This window comes from Rissa tridactyla, chromosome 4 (genome assembly GCF_028500815.1).
Source record: "Rissa tridactyla isolate bRisTri1 chromosome 4, bRisTri1.patW.cur.20221130, whole genome shotgun sequence".
NCBI classification, from domain to species: Eukaryota; Metazoa; Chordata; class Aves; order Charadriiformes; family Laridae; genus Rissa; species Rissa tridactyla.
In genome coordinates, this window is record NC_071469.1 from 58,105,243 (window position 1) to 58,129,443 (window position 24,201).

Here is a 24,201-nt window from a genome sequence, read left to right on the forward strand (position 1 = left end):
CGTGCGTGCCATCTGGCAGAACGAAATACACTTCTCACAAGTACTGCTACAAGGCAGAGCTACCAAACGCGGCTGGTTGTGACAGCGTGGTGGTGAGAATCAACGGAAGGAGCTGAAGGAGCCGGTGCTGCAGACGGGCAGCCAGAGCCACCTCCCATCCTGCATGAAACAGGCACTGGAGAAAAATGCATTTGCCGGGAAGGCAGGGTCCTCTCAGCCAGGTCCTCTCCACTACATAACCACACTTGTCCTGCTTCTTTGTGTTTTCCTATGGATCTCAACAGCTTCTGGAGTAGATTGAGGGAGGAAAACGGTGTTGCTTCTTCCCAGCCTGGCCTCTAGTCTAAAACAGACTCCTGAGAGATGCTGTTTTCAATACCTTAAAGGAGGAAATCTCACTTTTTCCCAGAGGTACTTACTGTAGTCACTAGGGATGTACGTAAGGCTGGGCAATGGCACTGTCACCACCATCCGTCAAAAGAGGGAGCTCTGCTCAGCCCTTGCAGAGTGTACCTGCAGACGCTTTCCCCAGGGACTCCCAGCTCCGAACCCCAGAGAAACGCAGGTCCCTTCCTCCATCTGCCACCACCTACAGCACTCGCAGACACATCCCCCCACAGCCGGCCGGGACACTATTGGGAGCTCCTGCTCCTCAGCAAGGGGTCACATAGGAAACTACCACTGTACAAACTCGGTATAAAAACTTAAGGAAGGGGAAAGTGATATTTATTTTAACCTAAAACTGATTTCTCTAACATGTAACTCACACTCACACACCTACAAACTCACACTCACGCACTCACCAAAAGGTAGAAGTCCACGTGGCGTGGTCTGCGCCACTGGGTGTGACACAGAGGACAAGGGACTCCTGCTATCAAGTCCTAATGACAGCTCTGGCATCCTTCCTCACTGACAGCAAAGATCTGGGTTTTGGACACATTTTTCACATGCTTTAGGGGTCAACGGTTATTATGGGCTGATCTTTATCTCAGTGTCTTGCTTACTCACGCCCCGTAAACCCTAGGAAAGCTGCTGCCTGTTGCCTCCTTTCCCTCATTTTGGGCACCTTATCTAAGTCTTCCTCTTGGAAGCAAGCACAGGAATCGCAATGGCACGTCACAGTGTGACCTTGCTGCCGTTATCAGCGAGCAGGTCTTCTAGTGATGAGCCATCTGTGCTGCGGCCTTATCACATGGCAGCCCTCCTGGTCCTGACGCAAACCACGCATCCCGCAGTGTTTACCCATTTGTTTGCTGTCAGTTGTGTCTTTGGCCACCAGCACGGGCCACCCCGGCATCCTCGCTCCAGCACTCCTGCTGGTGTTTTCGCACAGGCTTTTCCATTCACACTCCATCCACGCTATTCCCATTAACAACCTCAACAGTTATTTCCACTAAAGGCAAGATTCCTATTACAAACCACATGAATGCTGCTAGTAAATTTTAAATCTAAGCTAGCCAGACTAGCTCCAGCTGCCAGTAACAGGCTGGTTCATGGTGTTTTATGCCAATGTGGATAAATGGCTCCTCCAGGCAGCTGGCTTATGAGCTTCTCAAGGTGAAGATACCTCCAACCATAGGAACATGAGCAGCCCTCAGGCACCTTCCCACACCTGGGCACCAAGACATGCCTGGGGCACAGTCACAGGGCAGCAGGCAGGAACGTGAAGGGCTGCAGGGACTGTGTGTCCATGTGGGCGGCCAGGGCACCCAAAAGAGGGTGATGCAAAGGGATCGGAGAAAAGACAGAGATGCAAGCTCTGGGCCATGCCTCAGCCACTGCATTCATCCTCGGCTGTGCTACAGGTGCCTCGAATGCTCCAGAAGTCATCAACTGAGATTCTACCTCTTAGAAAATGAATTGCTGAAATGTGACTATTAGTAACAGAACAAGAGCCTTACTGCTGTGGATGGGGAATTTCCTTTTCCCCCGTACATTCTCCCCATGTCAGAAACGTAACTCAGCTATCATTAGCTCTGACCAAAGGTTAAGCACTGTGTCACGTAGCTTTATGGAGAGACTTGAGCGCTGACACCTGAGTGTGGACAACCCCACCTCCCAGGCTTCATTCATCATTACATTAATTAGATTAAGTGAGATTATATGAACAGGCAACCTGAACCCCCTGGACAATGCCAACAAACAAAGCTGAAGGTCAGTGACTCCCACCTGGTACTCTCAAACTCCAGAAAAGCACTGAGCTGGAAGAGCTTCCAGGACAGGCTGAGCATCACCTTGTCTACCGCATCCCCATGGAGGAGCAAGGAAGGGAACACATGCAGCGCAGGTAAGATAGATAGATAGAAACACAACATGGGAGACAAAAGTCTGTTCTAGCTACCATGGAGAACCTGAAGACATAGCAACAGCTCAGGCTAGTGAATGCAAGCGCAAACACTCCAAGGATGCTGTGGGATCATTTCTATTTCTGATACCCAGACATCAGGCTGGCCAGCGGGTCTTCAGCAGTGCACTGCCTACAGGTAACTCAAAGTCAGCTCCCACGCCTGAGACACCATCTGACTCAAGGCTGAGCTGGTCTGGAGGCTGTCAGTGATGGGAAGGATCGAGCCAGCTCAACCAGCTTGCCCCGGAGCCTGCCTCTCTCATCCCAAGGGAACGGCCTCCTCTCATGTCTGGCTCAGAGTCCGAGCCCAAGGGAATCACCCTCACCTCCCAGAGGACACGGAGAAACCTCCACTACACCACGGGATGACTCTGGTTTGCAGTTCCCAGGGCTGGGGAGTTTGGCCGGCCTGCTATCGGTTCAACCTAACATACATGTCACACCTTGCCTTGCAATGGCCAGGGGCTTGTAGGTCAGAACTAACCCCCTGGGAATTCTTTTCCTGGATATTTGGTAACCGCTGCAGACCACAGAGTAAATATATAATTCACTGTCTGCAGGATTCACCACTGACTAAACACTGCAAGGGTTGCAATTATAAGTGTCTTTCCATTCTGTGCCTTGAGTGTGCACCGGTGTCCATGACCCAGGATCCATGAGAAGCACCAGACCGTTTCATTAAGCGAGGTGCATCAGGGCCATGGAGAGCTGGAGCAATGCCTACGTGCAAACTGCGTGACAGTGAGGGATGTGCTGAGGAACTTCCCGAAAGAGTTGCACAGGCAGTGACGATGATAAAACCCTAAACAGATGTGACAGCTTTGGAGCCGACACCGATTGTCCACCATCACTCACCCGCGTGAAGCCTGGGCAGGCACAAAGAGGAGCAATTTCTCACAAACTCATGCCTGCTGTCAAAAAAAAGGCTGCAGAGAAAGTCAGGTACATCTAACCATTCACTGCCCGGGAGGTGCCTGAGACATTCGAAGACATCTGCATGCAGTTGTGATCGTTATCCAACATATCACGTCAAGCCACAAAACCAAAGGGATTTTGGTAGGAATAAATGGCTACATAAGTATCCCAGACAACGTGGATTTGGATCCAGAGCTGGTTTGGGTTTTTCTTTAAATCATCTTCCCGCAAAGAAGGCAGAACACCCCCAGGGTGACAGCCCTCACACAGACCCGGTGAGCGGCGGGGGCCAATGCTCGGGCAGAGAAGTCTCCTGCCAGCTCCCAGCCCCGGCACAGCTCCTCTGCAGAAATCCACTGGTTGTATCCCAGCCTGACCCACCAGATAAACGTAAATTTGTGTGTAGCTGTTCTCCTCAGGGCAACCAGCACATGCCCACCAAGCGTCCCTCACCTGAAACCAAGCTGGGGATCCAAAGCCTGAGCACAAGCGAAATGAAGCAAAATCCTCAAAACTGTAAGGCACCAGCAGAGCCAGACAAACATCTCCAGGTTCAGACACCTCTGCCTTCCTTAGTCTCCTGACTTCATATATGGGGCACAAAGTTAGAAACGTGGATATTCAGCCACAGTCTTCCATTTCATTTGGGGCACAAAGGGTTTTCTCCCTTTTTTTTGGCTGGAGGGTCTCCATCCATCCATCCTGCAGTTCAGCAGGGACAGAAAGGGGCTCTGTTTTCACACTGACCGGAGTTTTATTTATGCAAACTTTCTTAAATTGTTATTACACCCTTTTTTGCAGCTCTAAGAGGCGAGCTAAGCCTATAGAACGACTTTTACCCATGCAGGCAGCCAACACACAATTGGTACCCACAGTTCTGCTGACAGGAGGGGCCCTGGCAGAGCAGCACGGAATCCATCTTTTGCAAGAGGCTTTAATCAAGATTCTTCCATTGTTTGAGAAGAAGCAACGCAGGAAAATCTTAGGAAACATAAACCTCATTTGTGATACAGAAAAACCTGCACTGAAAGTCCTAAGAACTTAATCGCTAAAGCAACTGCGACCACACACTGCCAGACACTGGGCAAACCATCTTTCGCCTCATCCGCCACCAGCTTTTTGACAGCAGGCACACAGGGCATTTACAAAGCAGGAGCTGCAGGTATAACAAGACTCAGCCTTGCTTTAAAAGATGCACAACAGTGACCGTCAGCTAACCCAAAAACCTACGCTGGGAAGCCGATGATCCAACCACAGGTAAAGATCAAGGTTTCCAGGGGCTGCCCATCCTCCCAACAGCTGCAGGTTTCAGCTGCACGTTTGCACCGCTGGTTTTGGGGTGAATTCTCAGCTGGCAGAGCTTCCCTGTAATCTTCCCGTGCTACCCTCTGGCAATGCCCACGTTTGAGGAAACCCGCAGCTCTGTCTGTATAGGTAAGGAAACGGCTCTTACATTTTGCAGGGCGTCTTGATACTGTGGCAGTGAGGAGAGCTGTGACTCGGAGTGGTACGGGGACAACCCTTTCCTCAGCGTCCTCAGGTCCCCCGTGCTGGACTGCTGCAAAGAGGACAGAAAACACGACAGTCCGTATTAACGAGAAGAAGGAAATCCATGCCCCTCCTGCTGCACTGGCTTTTCCCATGACTGCTTCCGTCCTGTGATCTGTTCCCATTACTGCTCCCTGCAAGGGCAGGCATAGCGACCATCGTAATAAAACGCTTTTCCCATGCCCACGCCTGGAGAAAACATTTGCAAGCAGCTGGAGGTGAACCGCTCAAGGTCCACTCCATTAAGTGACACAGCGAGACAGCATTTTTATTTTATCTAAGTGCATACGTGTTAGTTAAAAACATTTGCTAAGATGCAAATGAAACAAATACTTTTTTAAGACCTCAGATGAAACCAAAATCGGCAAAAGAAATCCACCAGGAGGCATTTTCTGGATTTTTTCCTTTTTAAAACAGCCTAGGCCATTCCAATCACCTGCACATGGAAAGCAACGAGGGCCTGTAAACACCTGAGCCTGCAAAATGTCTGTGACAGGAATAGTTTCTTATTTGGTTAGAAATTTGCACACACCCACAGTTCTTACAAAAAGTCAAATAAATAAAGGTAATCTATATGACCCTAGAAACCAGATAAATGCAATCAATAGTCTGCACGCCAAGGGAGAAGCAGCACTAGGTGTCAAGTACTGAATAATCGCACCAGGACAGAGTTTCTGCCTTGTGTTATTCTCTCTCTCCGTGAATCTGAAACGGGACGGTCTTAGAACGAGAAGAGTTTCTAATTTATAAAAGTATACCCATAAAAAGCCAAAACACAAGTAGTCAAAATCAAAGCTCTGGGAGAAGATTATATCTTTTTATTACAGATAAACATCCTCATTAACTTTTTGTATTTTTAAGAGTATCAAGCAGTGCACTGTCCTCTATTTTAAAGCTATAAAATCATGACCTTTTAGATTTTTATGCTCCATTAAGACTTTTGACTTGCATTTGCTGCAGAAATGATGTTTTCTACTTCAAACGAACCAAAGAAAAGCCACTGGTGCAATAAAATTTAACAGGAAATCTCATAAATCAGCTCTACTGTATATAAAAACCCCTCAGTAACCCCGAAGACCTGACCATAACCGAGACTTTGGGGACTGTGCCTGTGTACAGATCTCTAGAAATATGGAAAGTTCATTTCCATTGCTTGCTCCCACTTAGCAGAGAAGAATCGGTGCATTCAGAGTGGATACATCATTTTTTATCGGCATCAGAAACATTTTCTTGTAGCCACGTGGCCTGTTTAGGACACGTTCAGCTTTTGTGACCCAGCGCTCTCACAGCCATTCTGGCGCACTCACCCTATCAACTTCCCTTTTACAAGCTGTAAAGAGAAGGGCAGTTTTCAAGAAAGCCACCATGAGAAACGGATACTAGTCCTGCATCACCCAATCTGCTGTGAACTGCTGGGTCAACCTGGAGGTTAACCTGGAGTCAAGTGATATGGAATGACTTTAGCATATTGGATGTCTGGGATTCCCTTGGATTTACAAGGTGGCACCTGAAAGGAAGATCGTGGCCTACCTTTCTTTCGCTTTTCACAATAGAGAGTCAGAGACAGAAGATCTGAAGGAGATAACTCCTCCTGAAGCGAAAAAGTGACTGCTGCAAAACTGAGTTCCCTCCACCATGCCTGGGAGCTAAATACTTCCAAAGGAAGGTGACAAAGGTAGGTGATGAGAAGACCCTTACTGGCATTGTCCCAGGCACGTGATGTGTAGGGGTCTCTTGGTGGTTATCCTGAAAGGATTTTACCCTGGCTGGTTATGCTTTCACGGCCCTGCTGTGTGTCACCCCTTCTTCACTATTGTACGTTCACCAGGGGACAGCAATCTCCTGGGGAGGTCCTGACTCTCTGCTGCCCACCCCTTTGGCCTGTCAGCTCAGGAGCTCGTGCACCTCTCCCTGACATCTGTGACGAATGGGCAAGGGAAAAGCAGAAGAAAACAGAGGAGCGAAAACGCGAGGTTGTAGGTTTGTGCTGGAGATCACAGGGGTCACGGATCTCCTCGAAGGCTCTGCTCCAGAAGGACTTGCAGCAGTGTTTAGAGGCCCCAGATTGCTTCAGGCTTCGGCAAACCACACTGCAACGTGCAAGGTGCCACGTGCTTATGGAGAAACAGGAGTGTAGAAATGGGCATGAGAAGGAGAGGTTTGGTGGACATTTGTCTCCCAGAAACTTGTTCTCTTACCCCCAAATCCAAATGGGTTGGTCTAATTAGACACAGCATGTGTTTCATCACACTACAGGTTGCCCTAGAAAGTCAAAACGCCTCGCCCATCAAAGGGAGCACGGCAACCAGACCTAAGTCTGCTCAACACACAATATCATACTGCTGTGGCTAAAAATATGCACTTTAAATTGATTTAATTTAACTGCCCTATGCTCCTGCCTGGAGCAAGAGTCTGCATTAATTTCAATTTGGCTTGAATTGGTTGAAATTGTGTTGGTAAATACACAAATACAGTCCAAACTCGGCTCTAACAAGTGTTCATAATGGATTAGTTCTATTGCTTTTTTTAAGCAAATCCCATTTAAGACAGTGCACTTGGTGTGTGACAAAACTACTGTTAGGTTGTTTCAGTGACTGCTGATTATGAAGCTGACCTAATGCATTCAATTTGATGGAAAGATTCCCACTGAGTTCAATGGACATCAAAACAAGCTCTTAATTAAAGAAAGAAAAAAGGAAAAAAAAAAAAAGAAAATAAAAAGAAAATAAAAGACGTCTAAGAAATAAAAACGCCAAACAGAGATCCATCCAGAAGAGTAATGAGGTGTTTGGGGCATGGAGTGGGTTGGGTAGGGGAAGAAGAGCCTTCACCTGCCATTATTTTTAACGCATCCATGTTGGAGATGGCCAAAGAACCACTTTTTCCTACTGCTGCGAGCAGAAAAGCCAGCCCCTTCACAAGCACTCCGCTCAATGCAATTTTCCATCTATATTTTCTAGAATTTGTTTCAAAATGTATCTTACTCTATGTATTTTTTTACAACGGCCTCTACCAATCACAGTTCTGCACTGTTTATTTCCCTTGCACTAAAAGCAAATGTGTATTTCTTCACTATAGAAGGAAAACTGCTTTTTCTTCCTTTCTTAAATTAAAATGGTGCAGTGACACATATTCATCAGACCTCCCTAAACATTTACGCATTCATCGGGCTTTGCTATCAGTATTAGAGCTAACCAGGAAAAGAAAGTGAATCCCTCATTAAAAAGCAATATGGCTAATGATGCATCAAAATGAGTAGCCATTACTCCACTTAAACCTAAATTAAAAATCCTGGTATTTGCATTGTCAATTCACTCACAAAATGAAATCTCTTATTACCTTACCCAGTTTTCATTACTGAGATGTAAGTGGATCTCAAATTGCTTTTCTAGTCAGAACGGCGTTTTAAAAGTACAATCCCTGATCATCTCTGTTCATCATCATTGTTGGAGGTTATCTCAATTAATGGGCAACATGTCTATAATAAATTACCCTTCAGGTAAAATCACTTCACATTTCTGGAGTTTCAAGGAATTTATCAGCAAAATCATTTTCATCTGAACTAAAACTCCATGGGAGTGCTGTTTCGATTGAACCTTCATTGGGAATGTTGTCTAAGCTGAGGAGCAGAGAGAGGGGGAGGGACAGAGAAAGAAAAGGAGACCAAGGGGGAGCTGTGGCGACTCATAGTCCATCTTTACTTAACCTGATCAAATTTACAACTTGCATAACCTGAAACACGCTCATCCCCTGCAAACGCCAATCACTGGCCGTTGACTACTCTGGAGGAGCTCTTGCTCTTTTACTGTGAATTTTTTTCAAACGCTACTTTCATCCAAATGTTAAAAAAAAAATAAAAGAAGGAAAAGGAAAGGAAATAGAGAAAAAGAAAGTATCTCCTGACTTGCACAGTGGTATGAAAGTGCAAGACCTCCCCTAGGTGTAACTCAGCATCGCTCTACACTGTGTTGCCTCCCTTTACCGGCCGACGAGCAGGGGATGAGCCTCTGCAGACACAACACCTTCGCCTTCAACGCAAACCTGTGCTACACACTGCCAACACCGACAGCTCCACAGCCGTCCCTCAGACACAGTAACTCTTCATTATCTGGAAATAATGACATGACATTTATTGCTAAATTCCTCAGCTAGGCAGAACTTGAAGTGACCCCGGAAGATACTGCTCTTGGATCAACGCCCGAGATCTTTGTCAGCTCTGTTAGGAAAGAACTGGACCTAGACATGCCCCTCCTGGCAGGGAAGGGAGTTTTGCCTACTCATATTGGTGAGAAAAGAATAGGACCAGTAAATCCAGTTTTTAGTAAAAACGGACTGCAAACCCAACTTCTTCTCTGTCTAGAAAACAGAAGCAATTTGCTTGTTAACATAGGTGGAAAGTGGTAGGTAATTTCCCTAAAAAATAATGTATCATTCTAAATACTTCAGATAGAAATTAAAGTCTTGGAACTTACCAAAGCCTAAAACTACATTTTTTTTTAAAAATCAGCAAACACTTGTTCCTATCAAAGCTTTCTATCCTGCTAGCAGGGAGAAGAAATGGTGGCCTCTGACTTTTTGACCTGATGTGCTGAGTGATTCAATTTGAAAATAACACAAATAACACAAGAAGATGGATGGTGTTTGTGGTATTTTAAGGTCAAAGTATTACAAAGATACATTTATTTCCCTTTCCGTTTCTGTCCAGTAAAGTCAGATCAGTGCTGTGGTCATGTTGAACCAACTGTGAAGATAAAGTGTTGAAAACTTATAGACAAGGTAGACAAATTTTCTGTTACCCTTCAGTGTTACTTCTGCTGGAAGGGAGAAAAAAAGAAGATGAGGATTTAATTCTGAAACACTTTGATGTAACAAAATGGACCATTCTCACCAGAAATTAAATACAGAAAGAGAAATTCACTTGATGGATATTTCTCAGCATTTATGAAAGAGATTAGCAAAAAAAAAAACAACTAACAGAACGATTTCAATTAGAATTATATGCTGAAGTGACCGAGGAAAATTAAAAAGCGACACTGTCAGCTTCCAGTAATTCATGAATTAGCATTCAAAACAGGGCTGTTACATAAGTAGCCTTTAATTGAAAACACTATTTTCTCCTTTCGCCTAAGTTGTAACAGCCTGAGGCTGAACAGAGGTTAAAAAAAAATATAATTAATCATAAATGATCAGTTTGACCCTGTGCCCTGTGGAAATATGAAAGCCTTTACAAAGAGTCCCGCCTTCCCTTCTCCCCAGGGGCTGTGGGGTCACTTGGAGCAATTCAGGTGTCTGCCCCCCAGCATCCCGTGCCCGAGCATATCCAAGGCACGGCGGAGGCTCGGCATATGGGATGAAGGGATGCCAGAGACCCACATCCCGCTGGTGCATGGCAGGGGCCAGGAGGGACAGCCCTGGTGGCACCTGAGGGCTACAGCTGAGCACCTGAGATGCTGCTCTCGTCACTTCTTCCTAACTCATTTGTAACCTCCTGCAGTGTGAAAGCTTCCTCCCCTGGTCCACGTGCCGTTTAAAAAATAACAACCAAGCACCAATTCAAAGGCCAGGAGTCCTATAAAGCCTCTTTTTATTTCCCTCTGGTGTGGGGATCCCTTTTAAAAGGGATGGAAAGATGTGTCCGGAATGTAGAGGAGGATCAAGTATACATGAGTCACCGACAGCAGACTGCCCAGAGGACTGGCATTTTGGAGGCTTTGCCATAATCAGCTTCGTTTTCCTACAACGCAGACCCACTGGCACTAAGCTCAAGAGACAGCAGATTACACACCGCGCCACTTAAATTTATTACTATTTTATCTGCTGTTCAACATAACACTAGAAGAAATTATGTAACTTAACGTGAAGTGCAACTAGACGGACAGGAATACTGTGACAAACTCAATATTGACAACAGAAGATACCCTTATTGACACCAGTTCTGAAGATTTTCTTTGGACAAACGAATACGCCACACCATCCCCCAGCCCTCAGAGAGACAAGCAACTTCCATTTTTTAGAGGCTACTCTACCTGTTTACAAAGCACAGGATTTCCTTTAGCTGGCAGTTAAATATAAGGGTGAATATTGCCCTTAGCAATAGGGCAAGGGCATCCCATCCTGAACCATGTAAGCCCATAAGGATTTGGGTAATTCTCTATATGAAAAAAAGTCTATATGAAAAAAAATGTCATTCTTACTTCACATTCTAGTAAATCTTGGATGTTAGATAGAAAACTCCGCTGAGACTTCGACTTTTGATTATATATGTTTGTGAAGAGAAAAAGGAGGAAGGTTTTATTTCAGTCCACTGGGCCAGGCTGCTTTCATCTTTATGGACTCTTCTACTGCCCATTACCTGAATTACTTGCCTGTCACTGTAATATAAATTCTTAAACCTACCGGCAACAATTTTCTAAACCATAATTGTGCTAGTAATTGAAACTGCCTCAATTTTGACACTCAACAACCCATTGTTTGCAACTGGGTAATTAAATGGAAGGTTTAGTTCAAAATCTTCTCCTGTTATTTCCTGCAGCAATTTAGCTAAAAGTACCAACTTCTCTTCAGGTAGGTAAATGGCTTTGATTTAAAGTTGGTCAAAACTTTGATGTTACTAACCAACGCCTTCTGCACAAGTACAGGAGGGAAATAAAAAATAATTAGGGACATATTTAATGCGTTCAGACGATAAAAAATGGAAATCGTCAACATTAGCATGTGAAAGAACATGCAATCAGAGCCCCAAACAACCAGCAGCAATATTAAAAGGCAGCCCCCAGATCCAAGGTTTTGTGGATGCATGAGCTCTCTCTACCTTACTGAAATTTCATGGCAAGCTGTTGCAGTCAGCCAGCTAGAAGGGAACAGAAGAACTTTATGCATTTGGAAATGTAACAGAAAAAAGTTACTTTATCATCTTGGAAAAGCTTTATCATTACCACAGATGACCAAAATAAGCTGGTCTTACATGCAGCACTTGATAAGATAATGTCAATATTTGAACTTCAACCCCTTCTTCCCATATTAATGAACAAAGCCTTGCAGATCTGCACAAACATTAACGTCTTACTATCCCGATTTAGGGTATGGTGACCCCACAAACAGCTGATAAAGCCTGAGCACCTTACTCTTCTTCACAGCTACGGACATTTCACCATACAGAGTTCAATGGCACGATCAGAACACACCACTTGGGAAGAACGACCTGCCCCGAGGTATCCTTAGTAAGCCCAGCAGAGCCGCGACGTTTTGCCGAGGTAAAGCAAAGCAGAAACGCATCTCAAATAATGCGAAGGAGATGCTGCAAAGCGCCTTGGGCAGCTCTCACAGGGGCACCAGGGCAACGGTCCCTGCAATGGTACCATGCATGTGTGGCCCCTTCAGGTGGCCTTGTGCCCCAGCGAACATCCCCCACCACATAACCTCGCACAGAGACTTCCTCCTTATCTCATTAATCCATGTTTTAGGGTCCCATGCACCAGGAAGCTGAGGGATGGGCCATTTCGCTGTGTGAAGCTAGCAAATAATTGAATTAAGGTTCAGTAATTGCAGTTATCACTACAAGACATATTCAAGCAAAAATAAGCTCAGCAAAGCACATATCTGACTTTAAGTATATGTGAAGAGTCCCATTAGCTTCAACGGCATTTATCAGGCAAGCTGGAAATTACACACATGAGAGTGCAATAAAAAAAATCAACGTATTTGATTTTGAAAGAACTCTGCAAATAAGAAAAAAAAATTAAGGGATGAGATTAAAACTATTTAACATCTTCCATGTCATGCAATAATACAAGCTTTCTGTAACAGAGGAGATTAAATTCCTTTACACTGGTTTATATCCCTGTTGCACACGCGGTGCATCCCGGGATCATTCCTTAGACTTGTGACAAAGGCTTTAGGGGACAATGGTTTGCCAAGACACCTACTCTCCCAATTCTGCCTCCAGGATTCAGCCAGCAGGTCACAAGCACAACCTCGGCCGGTTTCATCAGTAAAGCCATTTTCAGTTGTTCATGTGGAATTGGAAACGGTACGATCCTGAGACCGAGCCCTTGCACCACAGCAGCACAGGGAGCTGTAAGGATGCACTTGGACTTTGTGCCATGGCTGGATCCCAGACATTCGCAAAGACAATGCAGGAACGAGCATCCCCCCTCTAACTTTCCCCTCATATCACGAGCTGCATTCATACAGGCTGGAGGGGCAAAGCAGCAGATTTCACCGTGTTGCAATAGTGACAACTGGAATTCCCTATCGTCAGGGGAGCTAGCACTTTGGGAAAGGCTTAATAAATAGCAGGAGACAGTCAGTAAGAGGCTTAGCAGATTTTGCCATGTAAAACCACTCTTTGAAAAATATTTTTATTAGTATCTCAGTGGGGTACAGGCAATAAAAGCAGTGCAAGTCTCAAACCTCTCCATTCTCTGCAGCAACTGAGGTAGGGAACTTTAATACTCTGTTAATATTCAAGAGTGTCTGTATTTTTTTCCTCTTGTTTTAGATCAGCAGAGAAAGATCAACCTCATAACTCATGGGAGACTCAGATAATCAGCTCAAACCAAATTGCAGTATATAATTATAATCACGCAACTGGCAGGCTTTGCTCAAGAGAGAATACGGGCTGGCGCAGCCGAGATTCAAGCATCACAGCCTATAACCCAAATAGAAATGCAGCTCAATAGATAAAGCCAAATGGAACTGTAACCATTGACGTGTCTGGTCTGTGGCTTGTACGCAATGAGTTTAGGAGCCTCAGACTAATGGAGCCCACCCGTGGCTCATTAGCACAAAAATCAGTCCCTTCAGTAGGGATGTCAATGGAGAAGCTAAGGAATGCTGCCCCACTTCCACCCGTCTGGTGGATGTAGATGCGGATGTGGTATTAAGCACACGAATAAACTCACTGGATCATCCCCTGGAGTCACCTTTCATTTTCTTCTGTCATCTGCACTCCAGGCAACGAGGCCAAAGTGAACCCCTGCGTCTCCTCCCAAAAGCTCAGCCACAGCAACACTGCTGGGGCTGCCTTCAAGGCACTCCCCCACATCCCATAAAATGAGGGAGCTGGGAATGAGGAAGGCAAAGACCTGAAGCTCCTTCTCATAAATCAGAAAAGGCTCTTTAACTAACGCTGGGACCAGGCTGGCCAAGGGCTCTGCTGGCCTTCTCTCCTTTCAAACAGCGCTCAGGGCAGGATGGACACTCGAGCCCCTCGCTTCTGGAGGACCACTCAGATGTCCAAAGCTCTCTGATGAACCAGGACTCAAATAGTCAGGGAGAATCAGCTACAGTCTTAATCTTTATGAGACAGTTTGAATGTTCTTTAAAAGTCTCCTATAAAGATTTAGATTTGCATTTTTGGCTTCACAAAAAGCAAAATAAAACTGAAAAAAATTGTCACAAACATATAGTTTTGGGTAAAGCCTCTTTTTTTTTGTCCAAAAGCATGAACAATTAACACCCTTCCCACACTTCCCCAGATTGTTTTCAGGTACTGGACACTGAATTTTTCTTGAGCTGGTTCTGAATTTGTCATTGAAGTTATTGCAAAAAATCTGGTTTTAAGCCTCTGCAGCTATTGCTCAGTTTCCCCTTGAAACATTTTTCAGTCCTTCTCAGATGGACCGATCACTGAGAATCTGTGTGCTTTGAACCTCTCTACACATTGCGAAGACACAAAATGCTGCTTCTTCATAGCCTGATCTAACTGCAATTAAGAGCTTTTTCCCTGACCCTGTCCTCATACACAGAAAAAAAAAGCAGAATCTAGTGAAATTATTACAAAGGTGGTTAAGCATAGGATATGACTAATCCCACATTTCACAGTTGGAGGTTAAACGGAGCCTCATTACACCCAATGTTCTTGCTTACCCACAACAGAAACAAATGGGGCATGGCAGAGCTGTGCGTGTGCAGCTCTCACACACTCGCGCTCTTACACAGAAATTCAGCTCCAGTCCTTCCAAAACATTAGTTAAGTTGCAAGAAATTATACTATTTTCTCAAATTCCTAAGATTCAATAAACACTGTATGCTTCTGTCTGTTATTTACCTTCTGGATTCAGAACTTCTTGAATTAAATTTCCTAAGGTTTTGGGGAGCTCTATTTATATGTGCCAGGTGACATTCTCATAAAATCCCTTGATTCCACAGGTGACAACCCCCCAGAACACACAGGACACCATCCAGCTTTCATTACAAGTTGCGAAAGCTCATTTCTGTCATTGATCCTGCTTTTTAGGTGTGCTCCTACTCATGAATGTGAGGTGAATGCCAAGAGAATATTTATTTTGGTAGGTAGCACACCAAATCCTTATGTCCAAAGTCAACAGAAGGAACTCCATTGTCTTAAAGGACTGGAATGTATTTTGGATGATTTTGAGATGCTGAGGCATCTTTGAACTGCTCTTATAAAAGTGTACATCTCTTATTTAGGGGGAACGGGACACAATTTTATTCAATAAATATATATTATTTACTTAAATTTCAAGTCCTTTTACTTGATAGCAAATTGGTCGGATCAGTCTTGTCATTTGAATTCATAAAAGGAGGTGAAATGAAACACGCTTGGACATAGATTGGTTCTGCGTGCTATGTATTCTTGAGGCTTCTGATGCCACAGCTAAGGGAGCTACATTTGGGGGATTCTGTTAATCTTTCTTGCATTTATGCATGTAAGCAATGCAATGTAATTAGAGGCCTAAATCAGTTTGGAGAGTGGTCTCATGAAAGACCTCATGAAAGGTCTCATGGAAAGTCTCATGAGAGAAGGTCTCATGAAAATCTGGTTCTGCGTGAGCTGTACTCCAAAATGCACGGAGTCCTGTAGAAAGTCTCACCATTGACTTGAAAGGAATATGTGGAGGCCCCAAATATTCCTCTCCTTTTTGATTAGTTAAAATTAATATGCAGCTAAACATTTAAACAGTGCATAAAAACGGTAATATAGTAACCTAGGGCATGTCCCCTTCAGTATTCTGAATTTAAATGGAGACCAAATGCACTGGAAAGCTTTCATGTCTGAGTTGCTCACTATTACAAAAAAATCCAATTTCCCTAGTGAGACATGAAATTAAAGCAATTATACTTACCCTCCTCACACACAAACAGTAGGTAGACTTTCGGGAAATAAGACAGGTTTGTAATTTTGTTCGGCTGGTGATGAGCATGTGCAACGCTCCTGGCGTAAGCCATGGCCACACAACAAAACTCCGGAGCCGCAAACCAAGGAGAGGCCCCAACGTTAAGACCCTACAGCAACCCCGAGAGCTGGGAGGCAACTCCACAAGCAGGAATTGTTAGTGGCAGACTTGGCACAAAAGCGACTGATAATAAAACAGAAGAGGAAAACTGCACTCCGACTCTCCTGGAGCCAGCCAGCACATGGTGGGCCATTTCTTTTTCTCCTCCATCCTCTGCTCTTCAGGAAGAGATCAAGCTCTCCGCTGAACGGCATTTACATCTTTGCTCTTTGCAGTGCTAATGATTCTCAGGCTCTCTTCAATCCTGGGGTTCAGTTTTTTTCCCCCTCATTTTCAGAACAATATGCTAGAAATTGCCTGCTGAGTGCGTGTTTGTTAAGAAGAATTGAGGCAGCCTGTAGACGCCTTTACCATGGAAGCTCCTAGCTCAAAAACCTCAGCTCTGTTTTCCTAGCAGTGTTCACAGGCATTAGTTACTATTATTTTACTATCTGTACAGCTGCAGCCTTCTTTTAATCCAAGCTAAGCATGCAGTTTCTTAAAAATAAGACTAACCACAGTTTTCAAGACCTTCCAGGGATGCTCTAAAGATCTTCCAAGGATACTCTCAATCCCAATCAGTGAGTAGATACTGAAATGCTCTGAAATGCTGGTAATACTGAAGTCTATTTGGTGATTTTAATTAAATACTCTGATGTGCCTCATAAATGCAAAGGGCTGTCCGCTCCCTAGGAAGAATTGTTTGTATTTCTGTTCTGCACCAGGGGATGTGAAATTTTCCCTGAAAGATGCACCAGGACCTCGTTGCCGAATACCCAGTTACTCAGAGTCTCATCTGCCCAATACATCTGCTCTGTTCAAAGCTGGGCTTTTTGAAACAAAGGTGTGCAATGTGCCCTGGGCATCCTTGAGTAGGAAAATGCCTCTGGCATTCCTGGAAAACCCAGACACAGCTCAGCAGAGACTATAAACCAGAAGAAGACCCAACAGCCAGCCCGCGGTGCACAGCACTTGGTTATGAGAAGAGAGAACAGGGTGATGAGTCCACAAAACCTATAACCTTCAGTTTTAGTTAAAAGTTCCCAATCCTTGCCATCATACCAAATGAGCTGAAAATGCAGAATAATGTGAAAGAATGCCCAGAAGTTTGTCACTGTTATTATCTCTAAAACGTACGCATTAATTATGAAACTATGCAGAATTGACCTTTGGAGCTCCCGAAGCTCATAAACACGGGTTTCTCTAATCTTGAGGGGAAAGGGTGTAATTACAAACTCATTTTTAGTTTAAGGGGCAGTGTGAGGTGGCTTAAGGAGCCTATTTTCTGCTTGGACACTTTCAGCTCAGAGGAAGGGAAAGCAAATATGGTCTCCCATCTCCGGGGTTATATCTTAGCAATACGAAAGGTACCCTCATCTAGTCAAGCAGACACCATGAAAGACAGGTTAACACCAGCTCTCCCGGGCACTCCCCACAATGACACAGAGGAAAAACAGGACTTCTCCCACATGATGTTGCATAGATTAACTGCACGAACGCAGCAGAACTTAGTGCACTTCTTCCCTAGGGAATTTGAGACTATAAAAGCGATGCCTGTGAAGCTCTCCAAAGCCCACACCCAACATTCCTCAGAGCTTACGTTCACCTTCTTTATATCTCAACTAAAACTTCCAGAAACCAGCTACACTTGTGAGAAAGGTTGACATCATCAACCCCAGGACACTGAGGTCCCCACCTGCTCTGGGGGGTCTTTGCCACTGTGGGTACACCACAGACACCTACCAGCACCGGTGAGCAGCCATGGAGAGGCCTTTTCTGGCAGTGGCATTCGCTACAGCATCTCCCCAACAAGTATAAACCAGGGCAACGAATGCTGTGGTGTTGTCAGAATTGCTGCCAGGGATCTTGCCAGCACAGCAGTGCCATCCAAGAGCACGACTTTCTAGTTAATATGGCCATGCCACGAAAACATTGCAGTGTAAACCTGCGTCAAAGAAAGGTATAAAACTGGAGTCGTTTCTCCTCAGAGGAAGGAGAATGGGAAGACCGATGGTTACTGATGGGTTAGCCATGTCAGAAACAGCTCATCTGCCAACTGGAAATACACATCTCCTTCCCTAGAAAGCAAAAGAAGTCAAACACAAAAAATCCATATACAGCTATTATGAATAACGTCCACTTCTCCATTTACTTTCCTCCCACTGCAAAGTGCAGCTCGTGAGGTGGTACTTGTTGATCTCCCATGGGGAGGAAAAGCTCCCTCCATTAATCTGTCCAAATGAGTCACCAGAGAAGAGGAGGTGTGAGTCCCAGCACACCTGCGCTGCAGGTAACACATAGGGCACAGGACAGAGACCTCTCGCCTCTCTCACTGAGACTTTCTCCCAAAGTGCTTAGGGAGAAAGGAGATGTCGGGAAGCAGAAGAAAACAGGGCAGGCTGGGGACCCCCTCACCACCTTAATTCCATGCCTGAAGGTGGCACAAAGACACCACCTCCCAGCATAGCTTCACACCCCAAATGCCAAAGAAGATAAAGCAATGAATCTCGAATCTCGCTCAGGATGCAGCAGTCAGCAAAGGGGCATTGTGTCACCAGCCACTGTAATATAAATCCTTCCGTAAGGCTTGCAATATCATTCGTGGCACCGGCCTTCTCCGGTTGCTCTGGATGAAGCACTATTTCAGCTCTATGTTTAGCGCTTGGAGAGAAGCCAGGAAGACTTCCATAACCAGCACTGATTTGTTAATCCCTTAATGCACAGACACTGTTTGTTACTTAGGACGTCAGGTTTCATCACTCCTCAGCAGGCTGGTGATAGAACTTCTTGACACCGGGCTGCAAATATTATTGCAATGTCAATACTCCCGGGGAGAAAGCCAAACCGAGTTAAAATGTGACTTTGGTGTTGACAAGCCCGTTTGGCATTGCAGAGTTCAAACGGCCAGGATCACCTGGCAACTTTAGAAACAGGAGAAAGTTTGCCAGGATCCTTTTTGACCGGAGTCTTATCCCAAGATCCGCATGGTAACAGCTAAACACTTTCCAATCAGATGAAGCAAGTCAGAATACGGTAAATGGATTATTCTTTTCCAGGAAAAGTGCTGGGAGCGACGTGTGAGTTTATGCCTATACAGATTTTATTCACCTTTCTCATTGAAAGAAAAAAAAAAATTACAAATCTAGGTTTGTAACGTGACAGATCTGGAGGTGATGCAGCTCAGCATCCCCAGGGAGCTCACCCAGACCATGGAAGCTCCAACACTTCTCCTGTTGCCCCAAGGATGCCGTTCTCCCTGCTTACGATAAAAAGAGGTAATTCCTGAGCGTGATCTAAAATAGGTCGGATCATGGTCTTTTTGGAGGGCCATGAAGACATCGCAAAGGGGCTGCACACAACGTCACAGCCAGGCTGGCATCGGCGCATGCTGCTGCCGCCGGGGTGGAAGGTGGGGGCGGGGGGACGACTGGCCTTCTCCAGAGCAGAGAGCTATTTTAAGATCATTTCCCTCCCTTTGGGATTCAAACGTTTGCAGTGACACAGCCTGAAAGGTGAGGACACCTGAGGACAGTTGTGCGCGCGGAGGAAAAGGCACAGCCCTCCCACCCAGGACAGCACGAAGGTGAAGGGCTGATGCTTCAGGCTCACGCACCCCAAGACTAAATGGGCTGCACCCTCCCGACGCAATAAGCCCAGGCAGCTGTTCAGCCCCTATTAATTTACCACCCATTAATTACCAACCACTTCTTTTTGACCTCATAAGGCAGATCCGACGGAATAATGTGCTCAGCTGTGGCAGGACGAAGCGGGGCCAAGGGCGCATCGAGGCCGTCCCCGAATCCATGAGCATCCCAGCTGCCCACGCACAGCCCGTCTGCTTATCAATAGCTCTGATTAAATAGTCTGGGGGGTTCGACCGCCACCAGCTCACTGACGGGTTGGGAGAAAGACAGAGGGAGTTAAAATTAAATTAGCAATTGATTCATACTTGAAGCCACTGGGTAGCAGTTGAGTTGAGTGCCCTTTTTTGGGTTTTAACTCTTCGGTGCCTTGTGAGTTTTGTTTCATAGGTAGCCACGCCAATGAGTACACTGGAAACTGGGGATAATCTTTAAAAAAAACTCACAGTCAGGCCAAAATGTGCATTTCAGTAAAAATAAGGTTTGACAAAATTATTCTATTGAAATGTCAGTAAGCATAGAGCCTTTTTTTTTTTTTTTTTAAAAACAGGAATGTTTTAGAAACACATGATCCTGGAGCAGTTGGTTTTCAAACTTGGTGAAACGCAAACAGCACAACACGAATTGGCAAAAAGGTATTTTTTAAAAAAATAATAATTAGGGGAGATTTTTTTATTTCCGGTCCTTCTAATTGTAAAGAACCTTGGACAAAATGACTGTGATACTCAGTGCTTGAAGTAAGAAGCAAAGTATAGGAAAAAACATTTAAAATGCCAGGGAGGTAGAACATACAACAGTAAAAGGATGCAAAGAACAAGAGGAAAAGGGTAACTTTTCTGAGGGATTAAATAGGGAGTATTTCACTGAATTCAGCAAAGCTGTCCCTGTTTACACCAAGTGCTGAGTTTTACGGGGGGGATCCAGGGGACACAGTGGACAGAATGACTCTTTTCTTCCCACTGCTTGACATTGCTGTACACAGGCAGGTAAGCGCCAGCAGGGATGAAAAGCCCAGTGGCACGTGGAGTACACTCTGAAGGGCAGATGCAAGCAAAAAGTACCAGTTTAGAGAGGTCTTGTTCGGTTTTAAGCAGGATCTCAAAAAAAAGCTGGGAGCCAGTACTGCACAAAACTGTTCCCAAGGCTTTGACTACAGCCTCCTCTGCCAACAAGATAAAAGTCAATGTAAATGGGTAAGCAAGACAAAATCCTACAGCAAGGGCACAGGCAGCATCCCTGAGAGCAGCGGTGGATCAAGGTGTTCCGCAGGGAGGCGTTAATGCTTCTCCAAAACACACAGAGACACTAACAGAGGGTTTACTTTATTTTTCCTCCTTTTCTTTTTTTTTTTTTGTTTTTAAACAAAAGGAGACCAAATTCAGTGGGGGGTTGATACGAAAAGACCGTTATGCTCTTCCCCTGGCAGGATACCCACCGAAAGCCCTTCTGCATTCAAGTGGGCAGTCAGACACAACTCCACAGAAACAGGAGAACCGAGACACATTAATATCTATTAGGCAATAAAAAAAAAACCTACCTGGGAAAGAAGCTTGTTGTCATCCTCCAGCAGTTTCACTTTTGTTTCAAGTTGCCTGATGTAGTTGGAAGACGAATCTTTAGGAAAAGAGAAAAAGATACGTTTAAGCTTCTTGCGTTACAGGCAAGGACTGTCAGATAGCAACGTGTTTTCCCACTCCCTGGAAGGCAAGTTTGGGAAAGGTCTAACGAATAAAACCCCAAGTGTATAGGGTGAGGAGGGGATTCTGCCAAAAGTCTTTTCCACTAAAAAAGCTGAGATTCAGCAACAGCAATATCTTCTGTGAACCTGTACCAGTGCCACCAGGTTGGGGGGCTGGGGGTGGGTGGGTACAGAAGGAAAGTGAAGTTTAAATACTGTGTTTTGTAATTTTATAAAAGCAATTTCCTAGCTTTGAAAGCCATTCTCATTCATCTAAAATGTACCAAAATGCTCAACAACAGAAGACGACGTTTCCTTCAAGGTTTGCATTGACAACCCCTCCACGCACATGCCTTTTTCTTTCAAAAGCAACTGGAAAAAAACCCTCACAAAGACAAGCTGCTGGCACCGCTCTGCAAGGAGGTGGCTGCCGCAACTCACAGTGCCACGGAAGGGGAGGACGTGCGCGTTGCAAGGCCAGGGAGCAGCAGCGCTCACGGCCTGACGCACGCAACAAGTGCCCACCCAGGACATCTGTTTTTTCCCAGTGGAAGCACGAGACACTAAACAGAAAAACCCCAGGGCAATAAAACACAGAATAGCCCCGCTTAATAAAATGGTAATATTCAACCCGAAGGAATGTAACAGCCAGTTTACCATGGCAGCAAGACAGCAACACCAGATAGGGTGACCCGGCGTGGAAGATAACTCGCAGGAGAGCTCTGTGGGTGGCTTACTGCTCTTCAGAACATCTGGGGTTTGTTTTGAAATGGGCTTTGAAGCAACCCGTTTGCAAATTTCATGGAGAAAAAAAATAAAGGAACCTGGGAAAACCTTTTCTCCTTTTTCATTATAGCTTAGCAGTTTGCAGTATTTCCTTCCACCCATCTGGATGTTTGCAAAATTCCTCCTCCACTTGTAATTTCGGTAGCAGAGGCTGTGAGTTGTTACAGCAGCAGGAAAAGAGGGAGGGAGTTTTGCAGCTTTAGCATATGAAAAAACTCTAACGTTTCCCACACAAAGGCGAAATGGAATTATATTTTGCCTCATTTAATTTATTAGGCCGCGACGGCATAAGGCACTATTCAACCACAGGACCTCTCGCCGAGCGGGAACTGGTGAGGAACCAATGCCAGTGCATGTTGCCGATTGCCGGCACCTCTCCGGATCACCAGTCCCAGCATGGCGAGCAGGCACCACCGCCCGCATCTCTGCGCCGATGAAGACATGCCCCCGCACACATGTACGCTTTAGGCTGGCCCTGCGCTAAACAGCTTATCTTCACCTTTGCCAGGAGCTGCCGAACGCACTCGGCACAAGCCCGAATGCCGTTTCTTGGCCACTCCGGGGGCAGTTTAGCAGAAGAGCTAGCATGCAAGCTACTGCTAATCACTGAGAGCGCTTTGACCATTCAAGAGAAAAATTGGAATATGCTTGAAAAAGCGCTGCCATAGACAAGTGCCAAACCACAGAGAAAGGAACAGCAGGACGGATCGCAGTCAAGTGCCCATCTAAAGCACAAACACTCTCAGAGGAAACTTGCTCACTTTTTTGTTTGGATTGTGCTTTGTCCAAACCCAGGAAATCCAAAGGAGTCCTCATGAAAAAGGGTAAGAAGACACCGTAGGAAGCTATGTAAGTTCAGCGAACAGTTTAAGTGGTGGTAAGGCTCACAGCAGTATCACCTTCAGCTGCAGGGACCACAAACTCCCTCTGCCCAACAACCACCCCAGCGTGGGAGGGGTCTCCAGGTCAGAGGAGAAGAGGGCAAACCAAGTAGGTTATAGGATCAGTCCATAGCACCTTCCCTGCGAAGGCCTTGTGCCAACAGCGCCGTGAATTTAGCCATACATATCAAAAGGTGGCGGGTATAATGTGGCAGAAGATCAGTGCTTAAGTCAGCAAGATTTCAGCATCAGCTTGAACAACTTTCCAAATTAGCAATGAACCTGTCCTCCAGCAGGGTGAGAGCGGAGTCTAAGATTCTTAAACACAAAGCCAGGAGGACCATGGACCCTTTGGTCTGACATCCTCTGTGCCCCAGGCCACCACACTTTGTTAACTTACACCTAAATTCAGTCCAGTAACGGCCATTTGGCTAAACAGTTCCCAGAACAGTCTCCACCTCTGTCTGAAGACAAACAGAGACTCCACCATTTCCACTCATGTGCTGGATCCAACAGCCTCCATCGGCAGATCTGGTCAGATAAGGTGTCCTTCCCCACCTGCCCTCCAGCTTCACGGTACCCGCGTGCTGCCAGGGCAGCAGCAGCAAAGCTGAGTGCCTCTACACAACGAATGCAGCCATCCTGATACAGCAGGTCCTGATTTTTACCTCAAAGCATCAGGACATTCAAAGCAGCTTCAAGGAAGGTTTAAAACAGTGTCAAAGTAGAAGCTCCATCCACGCCTGCCTGGGAATCAAGAGATGCATCCAGACCGAGCAAAGTCTCTGCGTGCATAAATTGCATAGGCAGCAACGCTTGCATAAACAAGTGTAAAAATTCTAGATAACGCTCAAGATCTCGATGTGATGCTGGTAACAGACACAGGCTCCACAAGAACCACAGCACTGACCAAGCCTGTTGCCCCTTAGCAGTCCAAGCCTGTTTCCCAAGCCTGCTATATGCAGTACACCCCTCATCTTTGTACTCTCCTATCACTATTAAGTGTTTATACAGTGGACCACTACACCCCTCGTGTGCAAAGAACAGCAACCAAAAAAAAAAAAGAAAAAGCTTATGGGAACTATTTCTGACGCAAACAAACCCTTTCTCACAGCTCTGTGCCCAGGGAGGGCAGCGAAACTGCAGGAGGTCCTCTCCAGCAGCT

At 45.5% G+C, this 24,201-nt stretch overlaps 1 protein-coding gene across 2 annotated transcripts in view; it reads right to left on the minus strand.

Moving 5' to 3' along the window:
- The window catches only part of CCDC85C (coiled-coil domain containing 85C), a 115,667-nt gene that overhangs the window by 23,876 nt on the left and 67,590 nt on the right, over positions 1–24,201 (minus strand). For both annotated transcript variants that reach the window (XM_054197908.1, XM_054197907.1), the window contains 2 exons: positions 21,229–21,305; positions 4,716–4,820 (listed from right to left, as the gene is read on the minus strand). In XM_054197908.1, the coding sequence (XP_054053883.1) occupies positions 4,716–4,820; positions 21,229–21,305 (182 nt within the window). The remainder of the gene's footprint in view (positions 1–4,715; positions 4,821–21,228; positions 21,306–24,201) is intronic.